The sequence below is a fragment of the Leptosomus discolor genome, chromosome Z, assembly GCF_034619465.1.
Source record: "Leptosomus discolor isolate bLepDis1 chromosome Z, bLepDis1.hap2, whole genome shotgun sequence".
In the NCBI taxonomy this organism is placed as follows: domain Eukaryota; kingdom Metazoa; phylum Chordata; class Aves; order Leptosomiformes; family Leptosomidae; genus Leptosomus; species Leptosomus discolor.
The window spans coordinates 1,929,693-1,950,273 of NC_141419.1; the positions used below are offsets into that span (position 1 = coordinate 1,929,693).

Here is a 20,581-nt window from a genome sequence, read left to right on the forward strand (position 1 = left end):
AGAAGTACTGGGCTTGGCATTGGAATGAGACGTTGCTGTGTCCCTTTACACCGTTTTCCCTCTGAATTTAAACCTCAGAAGGTCAGAGGAGGGATGGGAGTGAAAGGAAAAGCTCTCCCAGGGGTCAAATGAGCCGGATCTTAGCATAGCCCCGAGTGCTTGCGCAAAACCATTGATCGACACACGCACCTGGGAAGCAGAATAGCGTTTTCCCAAGGTATTGCAAGCTGCAGCAGGGCAAAACGAAGGTTGCTGCTTCCATAATCCAGCATTTTGGAAGTTTGCACCCCAACGCTGTGTGCCCAAGACATCGCCGAGTAACCTAAATTCCGTATTAATGAAGCACTTCCCTTGGTGAATAAAATCTGAGGAAAAACATAATTAGCTAACTAAGCCGAGCCACGCTGAAAGGCTGCCTTTCTTGCATTTATTTCTGTACCCTGAATCATTAATCGTCTTGGCTAAACGCCATGTAAAGCATTAGCCAATCTGCGATTTCAATAGCTTTTTGCTTCGAACGCTAATGGTACTAGCAATTCTAATGATGAATCCTTTACTACAAAAATAGTAGTTAAACCACCTAATCCTGTCTAATACTTGTGACTTCACATTCTTTCTTTACCGACTATTGTTATAGGAGAGGACTAAAAATAGTGCTGTAATCAGTTGATGGAACAACATATTTTAACCCTGGATCTAGTAGTTAGTGGCAAGCCTGTTGTTGACAGCGTGCGGTGCTTTTCTTATTGTCAGCTGGTAAATACTTTTTTTTCCTCTCCTAGATAACTCTGTGTGTACGCAGGCAGGGTAGATATTTTTTAAATAACGTGCTGTGTGAGCTGTTCAAACAAGACGAACACAGGCAGTCTCCCACAGCTGAGTAGGAGGCATTTGTTTCCATCTGAAATTTGTAAACCTTTGGTTAATTTAAAAAGCTTTAACAACTTGTGAGTAGATAAATCAAGTCCTACAAAGTATTTAGGCTGTTCAACCGGCTTTTTTTTTTTTTTCCCTCCTTTGTAAGGACGTTTTATTCAGGCAGCAGCCTGAATGTTTCTGGTGTTTTCTTGTTCTCACTGCCTCAAACCCAGTGTTCTTGTAGTAATGTTGACTTTTTTCAAGGAATGTTTTACTAGAAAATAAAGAGGTTTTGGTTTTGTTCTGTTACAAATTGAGCAAGACTTAAAAGGTGGAGGCCTAATGGATGGAAGCTTTACACGACGCTTGCAGAGTGCACATGAGTTAAAAATAAGTGAATATCCGAGTAATAGTTGCATGGTTGAGGTGCTCTGGGTAAGCACATGTAACGTGCCTGTGCGAAGGGAGAGAACTTGGAAACTCATCTCTTGTCTTCTCACAGGAGCAAACAAATGCTGCTGTTCTCAGGAGCTGGGAAATGATAATGTTGTCATCTATCCAGGTATGACGGCGACACAATTTGTCACGTTACTCTGCAGGACTAGAGAAGCGAAACAAGTGGTCTCGAGGCAAGGTGGTCCCGTCAGGCTTGTGCAGAGCTTAAATTGTCGGAGGGCTCCCTCCAGGCTCGCCGGGAGCACAGCCAGCGTCAGCAAGGACTGAGGAATGAGCCCTCCCCATGGGCTTGTGGTCCCAGCACCCTGCCCTTGCCTCTGCTTTTGTTTGCCAGGACAGCCGATAAGTTGAGGGTGCTTCACCCAGAATTCCTTATGGTAGTATCTGTGGGATACCCTGGAGTTTGTCTGCTTGGCTGGCGGGACTGAGGGCTGCAGTCAGCCCTGTAATTTACTGTAGATCAAAGAAATTTTGAAAGCAGCCATTTACATGTTCCAACTTCACAAAATCCTGTCTTTGCAGTGCCCGTCCCACCTCGGTTTTGGCAGGTGCTCTTCTGGTCAGGAGTGGAACTGGGGGAGAGGGGTAGTGGGAGAAGGTCTCTAGTCTAAGGGAGGGACAGCTGGGGGCTAGATCCTGGTGTGGGAAACTGCTGGGGAAGGAGAAGGGCAGCCCTTGACATGGGGAGCGGTGTTAGGGAAAGGGGAAATGGAGAAACTGGAGAGCTGGGGCTTGCAGAAGCAGCCTTCTGGTTTGCTTTGGTTACCCTAGTTAACATAATTGGCTTAGTAGAAATAGATAGTTTAAACCCTCTTCAGTCGCTGTTACCACTAATAAATGCAGATACTTGATCTGTTTAATGTTGTCCAGCATCAAAAAATAGAATAAAAATCATAAACCCTCAGGCTTCATGGGGCACTTTTAGAGACAGGCTTTTTAGATCATCGCTAGGATATTTCTCAGCTGGTTATTTCTCAACTTCTTTTTCTCCAAAACACTTTCTAGTTTGTTTGTTTGTTTGTTTTTCTCCTGTATGTTTGTCTTTTTCCCCTTTGTTTAATTCCACCTGTCCTTTCTCTTTCTGGGAAACATCACTTGCATAAGGACGAAGAAAAAACCCTTGTGATGAAGAGTGAAATTTAGCCTTTGATGGTTTTGCTCTGTGTCTGTCTAGGTGAATGTAAATTCTATATAAACGAGGATTCCTTAATATATAAGGCTAGCGTACAGTCCCCTGAGATACCTGCAGACCATGAAATGTGATACAGTATTATGCTTTGAATTTATGTGTAAAGGTCATATTAGCAACCATATTTGCTTAATATAAGGTGCAGTATTAACAGTGATTGTTGACATTAATATTTACTTAAAATTACAATTCAGCTACTTTGCTGGTAGCTGTCAGTTTGGGAAAAAACCCTTGGATTATTCTAGAATAAAAAATATGGTACTGGAAATCCGAAAGGTAAATACACTGTTGCTCTCATGTTAATTTGTTTGGTCCTTCAAATCCCTCTTTAGTAATCGTAAGGACAGTTCGGGGCCCCAGTTCCTGTTAATTGACCTGACTGCAGAATTCCTTTTGACAAGTGCCATTTACCCCGTGGGCCTTGTTGTTTGCTGGGTTAAAATTAACTGGAGTTTCTGGTACCAGCAGCGCGGCGCGTCCTGTCGGGCGCTTGGGTTTATTGCTTCTTTCTGGGGGCACGCTGGTGCTTTTGCAGGTTTCCTTGCTCATCCTTCACTGTGGTGCAGCTTTTTAGCACTGGGGACATCACACCCTGTTCTGGGGTGGCTTGGTAGAGGTGTGACGGGAGGGGTTTGGTCCTGAGCTCTGTAAATTGTCCCTTCCATTCTCGCCCCCTCTCATGGATGATCCAGACCCTTCGGTCTTGGGATGGTCACCTGAGTCTGCTTTGCTCCTCTGTAAGAGACAGCTTCCAAAACTTGTACATAACTGGCTCTGTCTGTGACACAGTATGTTTGGGGAGGCTCAGAGGCAGGGAAGGAGTCTTGCCTGGGTTTGTGGTGTGCTAGGTGAGCAGGAGGTCCCGTGCCAAATGGCAGAGCACAGAACAACTTTAGCTGCTGCAATATTGCTTTCTCTATTTCGGTCATAGCTGTATAAATTCAAAAAGGTTCCAGATACGGACAAGGACTAGTGTCTGTGTAGCTTTGGGGCCAGGAAAGCATTTGCTTCTGGGTTGCTGTCATTGAGCTCTGCAACAGGGAGGTCCTCTAACCTTATTAAAAAAAGAAAAAGTGTGATTGTCCTGTGTAAGATGGCTACCTGACAGAAATGAGCTGCGTGCTGCTTGAGGGGTTGCAAAATCCCCAGTGAATACATTCAGTGCCGGCTTGCCAAGGAGCTCTTCTGCTGTGTGGGAGGTTGAGTGTTGAAAGTGGCCGTTGACCTAAAGAGAAAGGGGTTTGCGCTGCTGCAGTCTGCAGTAGGTGAGAGCAGAAAGCGTTCTGTGTTTTGCTTGTCTGCTCTAAAATAGGCTGCGGGTGTCTGCTATTGAAACTTGGAAAGGCCTCTGTAGCCTCAGCGTGTGTGAGGCCAAGGGTTTTTATTCAGGAGACTGAAAATAAGATTTGGAGGTCAGAGCTAGAGTGACTGTGTAATGAGGAATACAGCTGTCTCGCTTTATCACCGTGTTTTTCAGAGCAAAGGTGAAAATTGGCTAAGAGGGCTTTTGAGAGCCTGAATTGACTTCAGGCTCGGTGGAGCGATCCGCTGGGTTTACTCCAGTTTGTCCGTGTGGCTCGTCGTGAGTGCAGATCCGCTTTGGGGTGTGCGCTTCTGCCGGGCAGGCAGGGGATTTATTTACGAGTCAGTGAAGTGGCTGGAGTGTGTTATAGTGACATACATTCCTATCGTAGCGTGTATGGAAATTACTCTTCTTGAATGAGATTCTCATTAATTTCAGTGAGATTTACATAATTCCTGAGTGCATACGCAGCATTTAACGTGAAGGGGAGGAATGTTCTTGTGCGATGAAATTGCTTTGTAACCCTCGTTCGGCAGCAGCGTGGCTGATGTGCGGAGCGTTAGTTCTGAAGTAGGCTTCAAAAGCGAGCTGGCTGGTTTTCTGCCTTGCCAGGAGGAGCGAGGGCTCTCGGCGGGAAGGTGGGGAGGTCTGTCCGGGGCAGCGGGCGAGGACGCGCCCTTCGCGTTTCGCTTTGTGGAGGTGGCGTGCCTGAAACGGGGGTGCGACTGAGGGGTGCTGCTGGCTGAGAGCAGGAGTCAGGTTGTGTTGGATCACTTAGGAAGCAACCGGGACTACAGCTGACCTCGCTTCCTGCGGTTCCTGATGTTTCTCGGGATCACCTCTTCCTCTGAGGAACCGGGTTGTCATGTCGTATCCAGATGTCAGGGCATCACTTCCTCCTGCGGCCGATTTATCTTGGCGTTGTCTTCTAGATTTCTTTCAAAACTCTGGTTCAGCGGTGAACCAGATTTTATGGTAATCAAATCTCGTTGGCGTTAGCGCTCATCTGTGAAGAAGTTCTTTCTCTGTGGACCTCCTTGTTTCTAGTGCTTACACCGTCGTGACTCTGCTCTGCATGTCTGTGTTCATTATAGGTAAGTGAGTTAACAGGAGTAGATCCCAGTGAGGTGGTGGATCATCTGTATCGTTTAATCACCATTTCAGAGTATTGCCTGCCTTTTGGAGTACTAAGGTGTAGGAAGTCATGACTTTGGGTTCACATTCTGCTGTTTCAGAAGCTGTTTGTTCTTCTGTCGAAGGGAAATTAAAGAGCCCTGTGATATTTGTGCATACTATGTAAGAAAATGAGGTGAAGAGGTGTCGCTATTTAATATTCTGGAAGTGGGGAAATGAGAAGAGGACCTTTTGGGTACAGTCTTTGAAAACTGAATAATAAACTAGCCTTTATTACAGATACATACAATGATCAGTGGAGATAAAGGAACTATGTGACTGAGAGAAAGTGCCTCACAATTGGTGATTATATGTGGTTTGAGCTTGCAGTGCCTGAAAGTCAGGCTCAAAGACCCGATTTAGAAACTGGGTTTGTCCGTAATTGTTAGGATTGATGAAAGGAGGCGATTAGGGGTGTGACTTAAATACGTGTATCGAATAATTTCTTTCGTTACCTGACTTCTGACAGCAGATAGAGAAGCCGGTGTTAATTTTTTTCCGCTTGTGATAGCGGCTGGGGTAAAGTGTATTTGGGAAGGAGATGGAGGCAGTCTGGTTCCGCTGTGTGCCGTTTAACAGGGGGGTTAGGACGGCAATTTGCGATCTGAGACATGTTTGAAGGCCAGCTTCCTTCAGACCCTTGAGAGGAGTGAAAATAATAGTGCTGTCAGGTGTGCAGTTCAACCAACCAGGTATGAAACAGCTGGAGTGCACTTTGCTTTCATGTTTGTCCTGCTTTTTGCCTTCTACTTCTCTTCTTATCTTGGTCTCTGTATCACCTCTGTTACGGTCAGCTATCAAGGCATCGTTTGAAGACAAACATGCCTCTCCACACTGGAAGCGCTGAGGAGAGCTACGTGTGCTTACTGGACTGTGGCGCTGTGAGAAACGGGAATTGCTAACTTGTTGTGGTTCCTGGTGGAGGATCATGAACTTGCATCAAAGGCTTCGACCGTGCTGGAGATGATTGTCATTGTTAATAGTTTCACCAGCTCTAGCTCCTCCACCAAGAACGTGATGTGGATTTACAACCATGTGGCTTCACACGTGGATGTCGATCATGTATTTGTGCTGCTGTAATTGGTGTAACAAGATGACAACATGTTTTTCTACTCAAGACAAATGCTTGAACAAGACATCTGTGAAAATGTTCTTGCAATCTAATGTGAACAAATAAAATACACGATTCTAACATTTTAAAAAATGTTTGGTAGAGTGAAGATGGCCACGTAACATGCCATGGTACCACAAAGAAGGGTGAGAGAGGGTCTGAGAAGTGCAGTTCATTCTTGTTCAGAAACTGCCTGCATGCTCTGTGCAGGGCTGTCACTGGGGTGTTGGTGTGAGGGGAGCTCAGCTTGGCAGTGGGGAGTTGATAGGGCTGGGATATGACCAAACAAAATACAAATGTCTCTTAATATCCTTCTGATTTATGCTAGGAATGTAGTGATTATATCTTTCTGACAACTTTGTTTTGAGGTTCCTGTAGCACAGTGTCCACCTTTGGAGGGTGGGTTTGTTTTGGAGGAGTTGGGGGACATGCGCTAAGCAGCCTGTGTTTCTCCCCTAGCTCTTCCCCCAGCACTGCAAGTCCTGGATCAGTGCCATTGCGGCTGCCTCTGTGGTTTGCTGGGACATTGCTGTAGCAGTGAGAGTAATGAACATCACCTACGGAATCTCTTTGTATAGCTCCTCTAGTCCTCAGATGTCTCATTGAAACACTAATTTGCTGCTGTTCAGCTTTTGTGGCTTGGCATGTCTGTGGGTTGCAGCACTTTCCATGAGTTCATCTTGAAATGCTCCACGGAAGAATTTGTACTTATTAACTTCTGTCTCGCATGAGGCAACCAAGATACCTTAGCTGGCAGATCAGTGGAGTTGACAGTAAAGTTGTCGGTGCTGCCTGGTGCTGGAGTTTCTGGAAGGTGGAGTCCTCTTTTCACTCGGTGTGTTCGTGGTTGGTGTGATAAGCGTCACCCCAGAAGGTGGCAAGACTGAGGCATCACTGAAAATGACTTTGAGCTGAGATACAGTAATAAGAGGACACCTTATTTTTGAACCGTGATTCCGAGTGACTGGCCATTGAGGGTTTGCACGTCACGTAAAGATGTGTTAGATAATTTAATAATATGTTAGTGATCTTTTGCAAATAGCATTGTCACAGAATAGTAGAAGAATTCGCGCTGGAGGGGACTTGTGGAGGTTATCTCTTGTGCTTGAGGCTATCTGCTTGTGCCCTACATTTGATATTCTTGGATAAAGTCTATTGGTTCTTGTTTTTTAAAATAGAAATAAAATACAATCACATCAAAGTCTTGACTTGGTTCTGCTGGGAGTAGTGGCACGAGCATCAGAAGTCAGGGTTAAGGTCTGAACACAGTGTAACTGCTTACTGGTCACTGGCAGGGTGGTGCTTTAGCACCCAAACCAGTTTTTGGGGTTTTTTTATCCTACAAATCACCCACCAGCTATTCCTGAACGCCTTCCTTGGCCTGGAAGAGGCTGCATCCAAATCACCTGCTGTGTCTTCAGTGGTGACATGACTAAACACTGCGTGTTAAAAAGAGCCCATGAAGAGCTGCAGCGATAGAGTGCGTGGATTACTCCTAAATAAATGTTTTACAAACTATGACCCCTGCTCTGGCAGAAAGGTGTATCGGATCTGTTGGGCTGCAGGGTTTCTGTAAACACCACGTAGGAGGTGTGTAGTGTTGCTTGTGTGCCGTTGTAAGTGTTTGTGGCTGTCGTAACAAGGGCTGCTTTGATAGAGGTGTGTTATCTGAGGAGGGCCGTCATTTAGTCTGAATCCTAGCACGCTGTTGAACTTCTGTGCTTTGTCCTCAAGTCCATAGTTGGGTTTTTTTTTCCTTTGCTTCTGCACATGTGCTCGGTGGCTGCATCTTCAAGGACTTGCAGGCATGAGATTTGGCAATGAAAATCAGAAGTGTTTTCTTGCATTTTCAGCATACCCAGCTTACTTAGCTACCAGGTTTAAGTTGTTGCTTTTTGTGTGTTCCGATTGAATCGATTTTCATCAAATCATGATCCAAAGCAGAAAATGGCACAACTCCTCCAGTAAATGTAGAGCTACGTGTCCTCCCGCTGAGCAAGGCCAGTGTCACCTCCCAGGGCTGGTCCCGTACTTCCCCAGTGCCCGAGCTCTGCTCTGGATGAATCGGGAAGGACTGCTTCACTGTCGCCTTTCCCTGGCGTGCCTGGCTTAGCTGGCGAGCCTCGGGGCCCCCGGCACAGCCACGGAGCCGTGCGGCTGCGTGCCACGTGCCGGCAGCCTCTCGGGAGCGAGGGAAAGGCCGTACCCCCGTCAGGGGTTTTCTTGAGGTGTTTTGCAGCCCAGTTTGTGCTTCTGGGTTTCCACTTTGAGGCATTGTTGTGGGTGCAGTGGCTAAAATCAGCAACTGATCTTAAGGCATCGCTTGCTCTGCTTTCTTCATCCCCTGCCCCCCGTTTCAGATGATGCTGTTGAATTTAATTTGGTTTTTGTTTCTACTGCTGTGTTTTTCTCTTTCGTGTCAATGTAACTTGAATATAAATCTGCCTGTTTTCTATGAGAGTCTTTACTTGGTCTTCACCTGAAAGGAAATGGTGCTGACTCGCTTGCTTATGCTTCAACTCCCTCGCTTGAAATCATGCAACTCTCTGGGAAATATTAGTCTCTGCAACACACTTAGCAAAGGCAGTTGCATTAGACTGTGTGTGTCTTAGGTAATTGCCAGTTTTTCCTTTTTGTGTGTGTGTGTATAAATCAAACACTATAAACGTTGTAGCTTCTGAGAGTCTTAAAGGTAAGTCATCTTTTGGAGCTCAATAACTGTCTTATATGCTGTAATATGGAATGTAACTCTCAGTCTGTATCAGAAAAATTGCTGTAAACTATGATTATTATTAAGAAAAACAAATACAGGCATTTCCTCATGTATTTTTCTTGCCCATCTATAAATAGGTGCGTTCCATGGATGAACTGAATCATGATTTTCAAGCGCTTGCTCTGGAAGGACGGGCTATGGGGGAGGTAAGTGAAAGGCCTGTAGAAAAAAAATCTATGTATTTTGGGGGGGAGGAGGAAAATAACTAACAGTTTTTTGAGGCTGCTGGAATGATTCTGAACTTGAGAATTCTCCATTATGACTGTGAAGCGTGTGTGTGTGTGTGTGTGCGCTTGAACAAAATAAAAACCTTTCAGGCTGGAATGCATCTTAGTAGGAGGAACAGCTAAGCCCTCCACCTGTTGTATCATCAAACAGTAAAATGGTGGTTGTAAAAGAACAGTTAGAAATATGTCTTGTGACAAGTGTTAGAATACTTGTAGCATGTTTATTTTGGGATCCAGTGATCTCAGACCCCATAATATTGTGGGTTTAGCTGTCTGTCGTTGTCTGCTGCCCTGTTTCTACTCCCGGCCACCTTTTGGCTCTTGTCATAAAGCACAGGACTGTGTTTAACGTTTGCAGTGCCTGGGCAATGTAATCAAGGGCTGCAGAAGTGATAAGCGCTTCGGACAGGTCAAAGGACTGAGCAGGAGTTGCCAGATAATGGGCCCTTCGGTTCTGGCTTTGCAGAAACCCGGTGAGAGTTACTTTAATCTCAGCGCAGTAAGGAGGTGGCAGTTCTGCGGGAGGTGGCCAGTTTGGGGGAGCTGGCCATTGGTTTTCTTTGAAAAGAGAAAGTTTAGCTATTTTTAGAGTGCCTTGAAAGAATAGCAAGTTACTGTAGTTGGCTGTGTTAGGTTCCTGAAAGTTGTATGTAAACGCTTCTTTTCCTTACCTCGTTCCCTCTTCCTTTATGGTCAGTCCCTTGAGAGGCTTGTGGAAGAACAGAGATGAGAAGATCGTGTCTTGTAGGAGGGTGTTAATGTACAGCAGGTCAGCTTGATACAGGTCTGTTGTTTTGGGGAGCCTTCCTTTTTGCATTCCTGCCTGTCAAGTTCAGACTAGTTTATTTTCTCCACTTTTAGTCCATCCAATCTCTGTTACCTAGTTTATGAGCCAGGTTAAAAAAAAAAAAAAAAAAAATCCCTAGAACCCAAAAGTTACTATTTCGAAGACTGTAGCGTGGTGGGATTCATAAGAAGGTGCCCTCTCTCAGGTGAAAGACCTCAGGGAATTCATGGTGCTTGCAGCTTAGCTTCTCTCCATCCTTCCTTCCTTCCTTCTCTGTAAGGTTGTTAATACTGAGTTGTATTTTAATTTGGCAGTACCCGATGGGGAAATCTCTGTTTCTCTAGGTTATATTAACCTACATTGGGAGTATTGCCTAAGAGTAGATGAAAATGATGTACAAAGAAGAAAACATGACATTAAAAATCTGTCTAAAGCTGCTGAAAAACAGCTGATGTGCCTCCATATGAAGCATGCCAGTGGAATGATGGGGGTGTGAATGTTCTGTGAATATTATTTTTTTAACACCCCACTTGGGCAAGACGTTCATTTTCAGATAGATAAGCACAGATAAGCGTACAGGCTCTTTGCAAGCCCGTTAAGAGTAAGTACAGCACTTGTTTTGAGCTTAACATGGCATTAGGTCATGTTCGCTTAAATGCCTGGAGGCATTCCTAAAAACGCAGATTTTGACCAACTCTTAGTTTATTTAGCCATATCTTGAGAGAAGTGTGTTTGGGTCTTTTGGAGGATGTGAGGTTTGCCTCCCAGTGATGACTCACCTTCCCCCCTCTCCCGGCTGCTGCCGCCTTGTAACCGTGATGCAGAAAGCTGTGGGGATGGCATCATTTTGTCACTGGGCTTTTCCACATACTGGAATGTGGATGCTTTTCCAGGAAAGGTGACATTTCACCCTTCTCTCTAAGCTAAGACACTATATCTTGTTTCTCTGGGGGTTTTTCTCCCTCAGTGCCACAGTTTCATTTCTTTATCCATTGAATTTTCTCTGTATTTCCCCAAGGTATTTCAACATAGATCCAGCTGGCTGATTTTATGTAAACTGGGATCCTCGCAGGATGCGTCTGTTGGCTTTTGAGACGGTGTTCTTCACCTGCAGACTTTGGTTTTGTGCAGCATGCCCTGTCTGTTGAGATGCCTTAGCAAGGCACTTGCCCTCCTCCTGCTCCTGGAATGTGAAGGAAACTCACAGAGAAAGTCAGTGTACTAAGTAAAAAATTAAAGTCTGAAATAAATGAGGAGAAGATACGATCTGTATTTCTTGATCGTGTGTCTTCTGAGCCTTACCTGCAGGAAGGGCCAACAGTCTTATACTTGGAGTTGATAGTGAAAAACCTGCAGGAGAAAGATGAGGAAAGGAATGTTGACACACTTAGTGTGTCTTTTTATCTTCTTCTTTTCTTGCTTCTTGGTAAGCAACTTCATCATAATTTTAGTGATTTAAGGAGTTTGGGCCTCTGAAGACATCAGAGCTTTTTTTTAAAGGGCGCTGTCAAACAATTAAATCTCTTGGATTTTGACAGCAGGATAGATAATATTTGGTGATGACCAGACATCCTAATCTGGAGAAATTAAGAATAGTTTAAAAAAAAACCCACGACTTTCATCTGCGTTGTGCCTTCAGAATTCCACCTTCTCCCACTGCAGCCAGCCTTGTAACCCCCCCAGCTTTCTGTGTGAGTGAAAGTGCAATACTTCTCAAGTGTGAGGTTGAAGAGCCACAGAAACCTCTTTTGCCCTGCTCTAAAATGGAAAAGATTTGTGCTGTTGATAGCCAACATGGTCGATAGTGTTGAAAGTAGCCTTCTAAAGGGGGTATCTGTTCTCCCCCTTTTTTTTTTTCTTTAGCCCTCTGTCCAGGTTGTTGGCTGTAACGAAGGAAATCATCTTGGAGCCTTACTACGAGCCACATCTTCACTAGTTCTGTGTCAAACTCCTCTTCTTGGCACATGTTGAACCAGAAAGTAATAAAAAGCAACTGGTGAAGAAAGAGGACAGCTCTTCAGAAGTCACCCGTAGGAGCCAGTCGGTTTTGCAGCTTTAGCACATAGACTAGGACATGTGTCTGTGCTGCTGTGCCATCTTCTCAGGTCCCTGGTCACGCAGCAGTGAGACTTATCTGAGGCTTAACGTGAGCTATGCAAGGTCTCTTTTCTGGCCTTCAAGACAGGGGAGCTGGATATCTGCCTTTCTTCACTTAAATACCTTTTATCCGTAGCTTTGCAATCTTGAACATCCGTACAGCGTCTTTTGGGGATAGTGGGCAGTGTGAGGTGGTGGTTGTCATCGGTGCGTCACGTGCGTTTTGAGCTGCGGCAGCATTCTCGGTTTGGTAGCAGGTTATGCTGTGAGATGAGCCTGGAATAAAAGAGCAGCTTGGTGAGTGGCTGGCTGTAACTTAATCCGGGAGGGTGGGAGGAGGATGGGAACAGAAAGACATTAGGCAACTGGTAGGTTCTTAACTTCAAAAATGGAAGGAGTTGGATCAAAAATTTTGAAGTATGAATGTCGGGGGTACCAGTGCATCTCAGCCTACACTTGAAAAGAAATTCTGGCAAGAAATATTTTCCATTTCACCTGACAAGCGTTGAATTACTGCTGTCTGCTGCTGTACCCTGCAGGTTTTGGTGCTGGGTTCTAGTGTAGATCTGACTGGCTAAAGAGTGAAATTGCTGTAACCCCCATGGCTTGTAGCAGAGCTCTTAACCATCAGAGGCTGAAGTGATAGTGGTTCACCATGTCCGTGTTTGTCCCCTTGATGCAATGGGTTAGGTCCAAGATAAGCCCCTGCCTCTCCAGTGACCAGCGCTTGCCTTTAAGCAGAGTGACACTGGGCCTAGACATTGTTGTATCTCATTTAAAAAAAAAAAAAAAAAAGGAAACAAACCCCCAAAAAACCTGAAACTCACACATACCTCTGCTTTCCCTGCTAGTGGTGCCTTGACTGTGTTCTTATAAACTTGATTTGTTGGCAGCTGGGCTGGGGGGTATTGACAGTTTTGAATAAAGTTGCTGTTCAGTTGTGCTTGGTTGGCTTTTTTTGCCCCCCTTCAATTTGTCTGGTGCTAGCAGCCATAGAAATGGGAGGATTGAAGCCGTGTTTGTGGAGCATGATGGTGCCGCAGCAGCTCCGCTGGCAGCAGGATGGCTCAGGGCAGGGTCTGAGAGCACCAGAACCGGGACAAGAGCGGAGCAAGACCATGGCTGGGTGGCTGCTGGCAGCAGCCGAGGGCAGCTTACGGTTGCAGGGTCAGTGAAATGGGGTTAGACTGCTCAACGGCTTGCTGTCCCGGCAAGGTGGAGATATTTTTATATTTTATTAACCTTCTCCACTATGTTCCCAATCATATGATCCTGTCTCTTTCCTTTTGTCCTATCAGACCCTCCTGCGAGCCAGTTTAATTCCCTGAGCCGGCAGAAAGCTGCCTGTTCTTTGGGATGGGAGAGCCAAAGCCGTCCTTGCAGCACCTGCGCAGCTGCTGGTGGCACTGCAGCTCGGGCTGCTTGTTGTGTGCTCAGCCTCCCTGCCTTGTTTGGTTTTTAGGTGGCACTGTTTTTTGAGGGTAGATAACGTCTTAGTGTTTGTAAACCTGCAGTGCTGCCCAGTGTGACTTGTGAATACCCACTCTGCCTTCTCCTACCTGTTTCTGCAGATTAAACAGAGTTCTTCAGCTGCACAGATGGCTTTTCTCTTCATATTTGCCTTGTCGGAAGGAGATCAGTTTACTTAATTTGTCTAACATAATCCCATCTCAGTGGGATCTATAGGTTGGTTGTAGCATTGCTTTTGTTGGTGTGTGAGTCATCCCCTCCCCTCCTCCCCGCTCTGCTGGATTGAATATTGGCCTAACTCTGTAAGTCCTCTGTAAGAGGACTTAGAAGGATTATTTTCATACTCGATAGGGTCAATTTTAATAAAAACTGGAGAACAAATAAACTACCCTAGTTCTAAACTGCTGCATGTTCTTTTTTAATTTCCAACCTGAAGAACTGGATGATATTCACTTAAATTTTTTTTTTTTTTTTCCATTGCAACTGACAACTTTCCCTGAGGAAAAATTTGTCGCTTTGGCAGCCTGTTGCATAATTCAGTACAGATGAGTACTGCTTGCTAAACCTCTAATTTTGGTTGGAGCAGTGCTTGACAGAGCAAGGAGCCCCATTGCCATCTGTTAATACTGTCTTTTGGTTTTTCCTCTCCCCAATATCTGTAACTGCATCTGGATTCTGTACGTAAAATAAACATTTATATTCTCTTTCTTTCTGCTTATGGTACAGAGCTTGCAGTTGGAAACTTTATGCTTCTGGGGGAAAAAGATTAAACTCAAGGAGATGGAGTTGTAGTTGTTTGTGCAGTAAGGGGGTGTGTGGGCACAAGATAGTGAGTATTAGGAGTTTTTCTAATCTTTCTGTGATTGACTGCAAAACTGTAAGAAGGTGTTCAGGCGTGGTTCTTCGGGATCTTGGTGGTAAGTGGATGTGTTTTCACCCTTGAGAAAGGGGTAGAGGGTAAGTGAAACAATGAAGAACTAAATTAGTCTGAAGTCACCCTCCAGCCAGAGGCGGTGGTCTTGCTACCTTTTGTGGTAGTGACCCAGTTTGTATGATCAGGAAAATTGAAATATTTATGTAAATGAGGAGCCAGAATACAAAGAAAAGCTTGCTCTGTCTATTTCACTTCATAACCCAGCTTGTTGCTGTGGTTCCTAAACGGGTATTCATGTGAAGTGTTTGTTTTCCTTACCTTTCAGTTAGGAGCGTGCACCTGGCTTCGGTGTATGTGTATATACACAGGTGTGTATGAAGGCTGTCTGGCCATGGTGCCTCATGTCTGTGGATGTCCCTTTCCACATTTGTAGTTTATAATTTTGATATAATTGAGATTCAAAGCTGTTTCATGAGACCCAGCATGCCTTTATGGGCAACACTGGTTTAAGATACTGTTCTCCCGGCAGCCGGGGGTGCTTGTGGGTGTGTTGTAAACTTCTCCCCTTACCTTCTGGAGCCCCCTCAGCGGCCAAATTTGCAGGCTGCTCTTTGCAAAGGCTCTGACCAGTTTGCAACGTGGACCTGCAAAAGACCGTTCTTGCTAACGAGGGGCTGTGAGGGGCCCGTGTGCTCTGGCACCTGGGACGTGCGGGGGGCAATAGCTTAGCCTGGTGTTGCTGCTGAAGGCAAAGCATTGTGGAAGCGTGGCCTTACTCTGATGAGTTCTGCTGGAGCTGCTGGTTTGGGAATGTGTTGTAGACTTTAAAATGGTGGAAATGAAAAATCTGAGCCAGCAACGTGTCCTTGTGGCCAAGAAGGCCAGTGGCATGCTGGGGTGGATTAGAAGGGCTGTGGCCAGTAGGTCGAGAGAGGTTCTCCTCCCCCTCTGCTCTGCCCTGGTGAGACCCCATCTGGAATAGTGTGTCCAGGTCTGGGCCCCTCCGTTCAGGAAGGACGGGGAACTGCTGGGAAGAGCCCAGCGCAGAGCCACAAAGGTGTTTGAGGGGGTGGAACATCTCCCTCATGATGAAAGGCTGAGGGAGCTGGGGCTCTTGAGTTTGGAGAAGAGGAGGCTGAGGGGTGACCTCATCAATGTTAATGAATCTGTAATGGCGAGTATCAGGAGGGTGGAGCCGGGCTCTTCTCCGTGATGGCCAGTGACAGGACAAGGGGCAACGGGTGCAAGCTGGAGCACAGGAGGTTCCACATAAACATCAGGAAAAACTTTTTCCCTGTGAGGGTGACAGAGCCCTGGCACAGGCTGCCCAGGGAGGCTGTGGAGTCTCCTTCCCTGGAGACATCCAAAACCCGCCTGGACGTGTTCCTGGGTGACCTGTTCTGGGTGGTCCTGCTCTGGCAGGGGGGTTGGGCTGGATGATCTTTTGAGGTCCCTTCCAACCCCCCACATTCTGTGATTGTGTGATTTTTTTTTTTTTTTTGTTGCCGCTGTTTATGTTGCATGAGAAGGCGAGTGCCTCAAAGTGTTAAAACCAAGAAGGGAGGTTGAACTGCAGCAGAATTCTTCAGAAGTAACTACTGGACCTTCACATGCGTTTGCTTCAGATTTTAGGTTTACTTTAAAGATGTTGAGATCACCGATTGCTGTGACTGCACTTACCAGGCAGTTGCTGAGCACTCTGCTGCCCTTTTCTGTGCTGCTTTAGAGCTGCAGATTTCCTCTTAGGCTTGCGTTATACTTGATTTTTTTGGTTACTTTCCACTTTGCCTTTTAATTTAAAGTAGAAATAAATTTCCTAAGTTTAGAGTTCACTATCGCTTTCTTGTGTATATCAGGAATACTTATTAACGTTTTGGAAACTCAGGAGCTTATGAAAGGAGTTCGATTTTCTTGTAAATTAGAGATTGCTCTTTTCTTGAAAAGGAAATACTCTTCTGCTCATTCTTTCCTATCTGCTTTCTGCAAGCCCATGCCCCCGCTCATCCTTTATTTGAGGTGTGACTGCAGAGCAGATTGTGTCCTTCTACACTGTAAGGTGTTGTCAAAGGAAATGAGAAGTGTTTGGTTGCAGCTAAAATTTTGTTTAGTCTGCCTGTATTCCTTTCTTCTTCAGAATTCCTTGAAGGGGAATGAGAAGAGAGTAGTGATTTTTTTTTTTTTTTTTTTTTTTCTGGGGTGGCAGCAGCAGGAGTGAAAAAGCTGCATTTTAAGAAATATGGGAATGACAGAAGCTTAAAAAAAAATTGTAACACATGTGATGTGTGTTTATGTTTATGAATACTAGAGAGCACTGCCTTGGCTTTCACCTCCTTAACGTCACCCCGTGGTGCAGATGGAGGAACAGGTTAGTCTGTGTGTTTTGAAATTAGTTTTGCTGATGGGAGTCGCTTGTCCTTACAGTTGTCTAGAGTTATTTTTGGGTTACATAAAAGAGGAGCGTGGTGCAAATTTGTCAGCTTTTATCGTTCAGCTGAGAGAAGCAGGAGCAGTCCTACGCTGTGTTTACTATGCAAGGATAAATCCTAAAGGCACCGACACATTTCTAAGCGAGTGACGTGCCGATGCCTCATGATGTTTCTTCTACTGGTTGCAGAGAAGGAGCAGCTGGGGAAAACACTGGGTTTTCTATTCCGTGGCTTGAGAGTTAAAAGAACAAGTTGAATCTTGTCCTCTCAGTAGGAAGAGACAATAAAAACCCATAGGAAGCTTAGCACTTGTATTAAAATGCTTTCTCACTTTGAATTTTAACCTTTCTGAGAGATTCGGGTGGAAATGACTTGCTGCTGCAAAAGATTGAAACTAGAATGGGATAATTGTGGAGAAAATAGGCAATTAAATGGTCTTGCTTGGACAGACTGCATGCAGGATATGGAGTTCGTAGGCTTGGATGTGTGCCAAATATCGAGAAACTGGGGAAAAGTTCTGATACTCAAAGCCAGTGTTTTGAACTAATTATTTGGTTGTAGGGAAAGGAAGGAGAGACTTCTTGGACACAAGGAAGAACTTCCTTACAGCGAGGATTGTGAGATGCTGGAAGAGGTTTTCCAGAGAAGTTGTGGATCATAGAATCATGGGGTAGTTCAGGTTGGAAGGGCCCCTCAAAGGTCAGCTAGTTCCAACGCCCCAGCGGTGAGCAGGGACATCTTCAGCCAGATCGGGTTGCTCAGAGCCCCATCCAACCTGACCTTGAATGTTTCCAGGGATGGGGCATCTACCACCCCTGGTCCAGTGTTTCACTACCCTCATCATAAAAGATTTCTTCCATATATCTAGGCTGAATCTACCTTCTTTGATTTTAAAAGCAGTACCCCTTGTCCTGTTGCTACAGGCCCTACTAAAAAGTTTGTCCCCATCTTTCTGAGAAGCCCCCTTTAAGTAGCGAAAGGCCACATTAAGGTCTCCCTGGAGCCTTCTCTTCTCCAGGCTGAACAACCCCCAACTCCCTCAGCCCATCCTCACAGGGGAGTTGTTCCATCCCTCTGATCATTTGTGTGGATGCCCCATCATTGGAAGTCTTCAGGGTCAGGTTGGACGGGGCTTTGAGCAAGCTGAAAGATGTCCGTGCTCATGGTGGGGACCGGGAATGGATTAGATGATCTTTGAAGGTCTGTTCCAACCCGAACCATTCTGTGCTTCTGGACTCTGCACCTGTAATGAATACTGTGAAGCAGGGTGGGTTCAAGTCCCGTGTGTCCCTGACATTTTTTGTACAACTCTTTCACCTGCCCTGGGGACAGCCCAGGTACAGGAGCCTGTACATCCAGGTAGGGTTGAAGTGCACGTAACTTTGGAGTGCACTGCTTTGTGCTTGGGCGTAGAAGGTGAAGGAGCTCCTCTCATCCTTAGATTGAAAACTAGTATGAAGATTTTTGCTTTTGTGTTAGTAGGAGGCAGGCTGTTGCGAGTTGGAAGAGGACGTTAGGGTGAGGAAGTGAGTTACACAAGTGTATACTTTCAGTAGAAGAAAACCTGCAATTTAATTGAGCAACATTGATCTGTAAATAAGTGTTGCTTAGTGCGGTGGTAGCAAACAGCGCACACACACACACTTGCACGGTGTCTTCAGCCTTGTAGGATCTCAGCTGGTTCCAAAGTGGTGACCTCTGTGCTGGAGCTCCTGGTGTGCCTGGCGCAAGAGGAGTGTTACTGGCACACCCGTCACCCTGAAATTGGGCCTGTTATGTGTTAGTTTGAGATGGTGATTCACCCTCTGTAGGTGAGGATTGCTTTGGTTTACATCCCTGTGTGCCTGTATAGACAACGTGCAGGTGTATGCGTAAATGTGGCGGTTCGGCTGGAAAACGCCCCCACGCCAGCTCTTGCTCAGGGCTTTTGTCAGCAGCGGCAGCGGGCTGAGGAGCTGGGGGGGTGTTTGTGCTGCTGGAACACGCGCGGGTCTGGGTACAGCTCGGGGCTTGACCAGGAGCCCCTGACGCCGCTCGGCCGCCGTGCCTGCCCTCCATCTTGTGCTGGTACAAGGGCTTTTTTTTTTTCCCAGAGGGATTGCATTTATTTATTTATTTTCCCCGGTAGGCAAATGCCGTGTTTCAGTCATGGAGGGATCTTATTCCCTGCTGATCTTGGTGCAAAAGCAGGATTACTTGTAGTCCACAGCAACTTTGAGTGTTGGTTAAATAGCTGAATGTAATTGCTGTCTTATCTGTGGTGGTGCTTGTTTGTTTTGATTTTTTTTTTTTTCAGTTAGAATTTGGAATGAATTCTGCTTTTCAGGTGTGGGGTAAAATTGATGTTGCTGTCTTCTGTGTAATCTGTCCAGTTATCCAAATCTGAACCTTGGGTTTTATCTCATACGTACAGACCTGCTTCACATTTCTGAGTAAACAGATCTTCCGTAAGTTGGAAAGCAAGGGGTGAGCACAACTTGTCTGGTTGTCTGTCTGACACGAGGGTACACTGCAAGCTGGGAGCTCTTAAATCATTTATGCTTGCTTCGTCTTCATCCAGCAGCCTCTTTACTCTGTGATGCTGTAGCCTTAAATTTGCACGTCTGCTGATGGAGTATAGCGTTATCAACACTTCTGATATACAGGAGACGTCGACTAATCTGATGATTCTTGTTTGTTCTATGGTAATTTCAAACAGATGCAAGTACTTGTTAATCTTCCAGTTCCTTTAGTTTTATTCCAGCTTCAGCAGGCAAGGCTCATTTATTTTGTTAATTTGCTCTGAATGTACTGTTGTTTCCTGTCTGAATTGCGTACGTCTCGTTCAACCAGAAGATTTAATTTGAAGATTGTGTGCTTGACATCTAAGGCACTTAAGCAGGGCTCGAAATTCCCCTTGCCATATGTAGATGCCACGCAGCAGGTGTTTCCTCGGTGAAGCCGGTATTTTTCAAAATACAGCTGCTCAATAGGGCGCTTTGTTCTTTCTGCCGTCTTCTGAACTTCAGAACAATCTTCCTTGGATTCATTCGAGCCCAGGATGACTTTCTGTCTCGGTGTCCCTAAGTGCCTAACCTTGGGTCTCTCTTCATCCGGTGGGAACAACACATGTGTGGCAGGTGCGGTGGCCCAGAACTGTTCACTCTTATTAGCGTTTACAAATAACCTTCATAGCGTGGAGAGTCCACAGCGGTCATTAAATAAGCGAGAAGTAGGAGCTCTTGGCACCTCTTGAGTTGTTCTGTCCCTGCCAGCATCAGAACCTCAGTACTTGAAGGCAAGAATTTGTGCTGGAAATGCTGGGTAGTTTCAGAGGCACCCTGACAGCTCCGGTGGAAGTCGCAGTAACGTTCTGATCCAAACAGGTTGTTTCTGCTCGTGTTTTCCTTGCAAGCGGCTCTCGTGCTGGGAGGCTGAGAATGTAAATTGTATGTGTGTGCTTACGTGTGTGGGGTTCATAAAGCATTTAAGAATGTAAGAGGATTGCGGAGATTGAATCATTATCTCAGCTGCTGTGTGGCGTTCACCCTAGGAGTATATAAATATTTTGATTATAAAGCATGTATCAGTTTGTGTTAATGATTGATTCATGTTTAGAAGGGAGTCGCTTATGGTTTATGTTTGCATTTTATACTTATTTTAATCATGCTTTGTTTTGTTTTGTTTTGTTTTTTTTAATTGCAGCAGCTGTTGCCGGGTAAAAAGTTTTGGGAATCTGATGATTCCAGCAAAGATGGACCAAAAGGGATATTTCTGGGAGATCAGTGGAGAGACAGTGCTTGGGGAACATCAGGTAGCTCAATTATTTACTTAATTTAGTTGGGGTTGAATACAGAA

At 45.4% G+C, this 20,581-nt stretch overlaps 1 protein-coding gene across 1 annotated transcript in view; it reads left to right on the forward strand.

Annotated features, from left to right (window-relative positions):
• Positions 1-20,581, forward strand: part of PUM1 (pumilio RNA binding family member 1) — a 79,124-nt gene that overhangs the window by 10,508 nt on the left and 48,035 nt on the right. The window contains exons 3-4 of the mRNA XM_086479792.1: positions 8,941-9,009; positions 20,429-20,537. Coding sequence (XP_086335918.1) covers positions 8,941-9,009; positions 20,429-20,537 — 178 coding nt within the window. The remainder of the gene's footprint in view (positions 1-8,940; positions 9,010-20,428; positions 20,538-20,581) is intronic.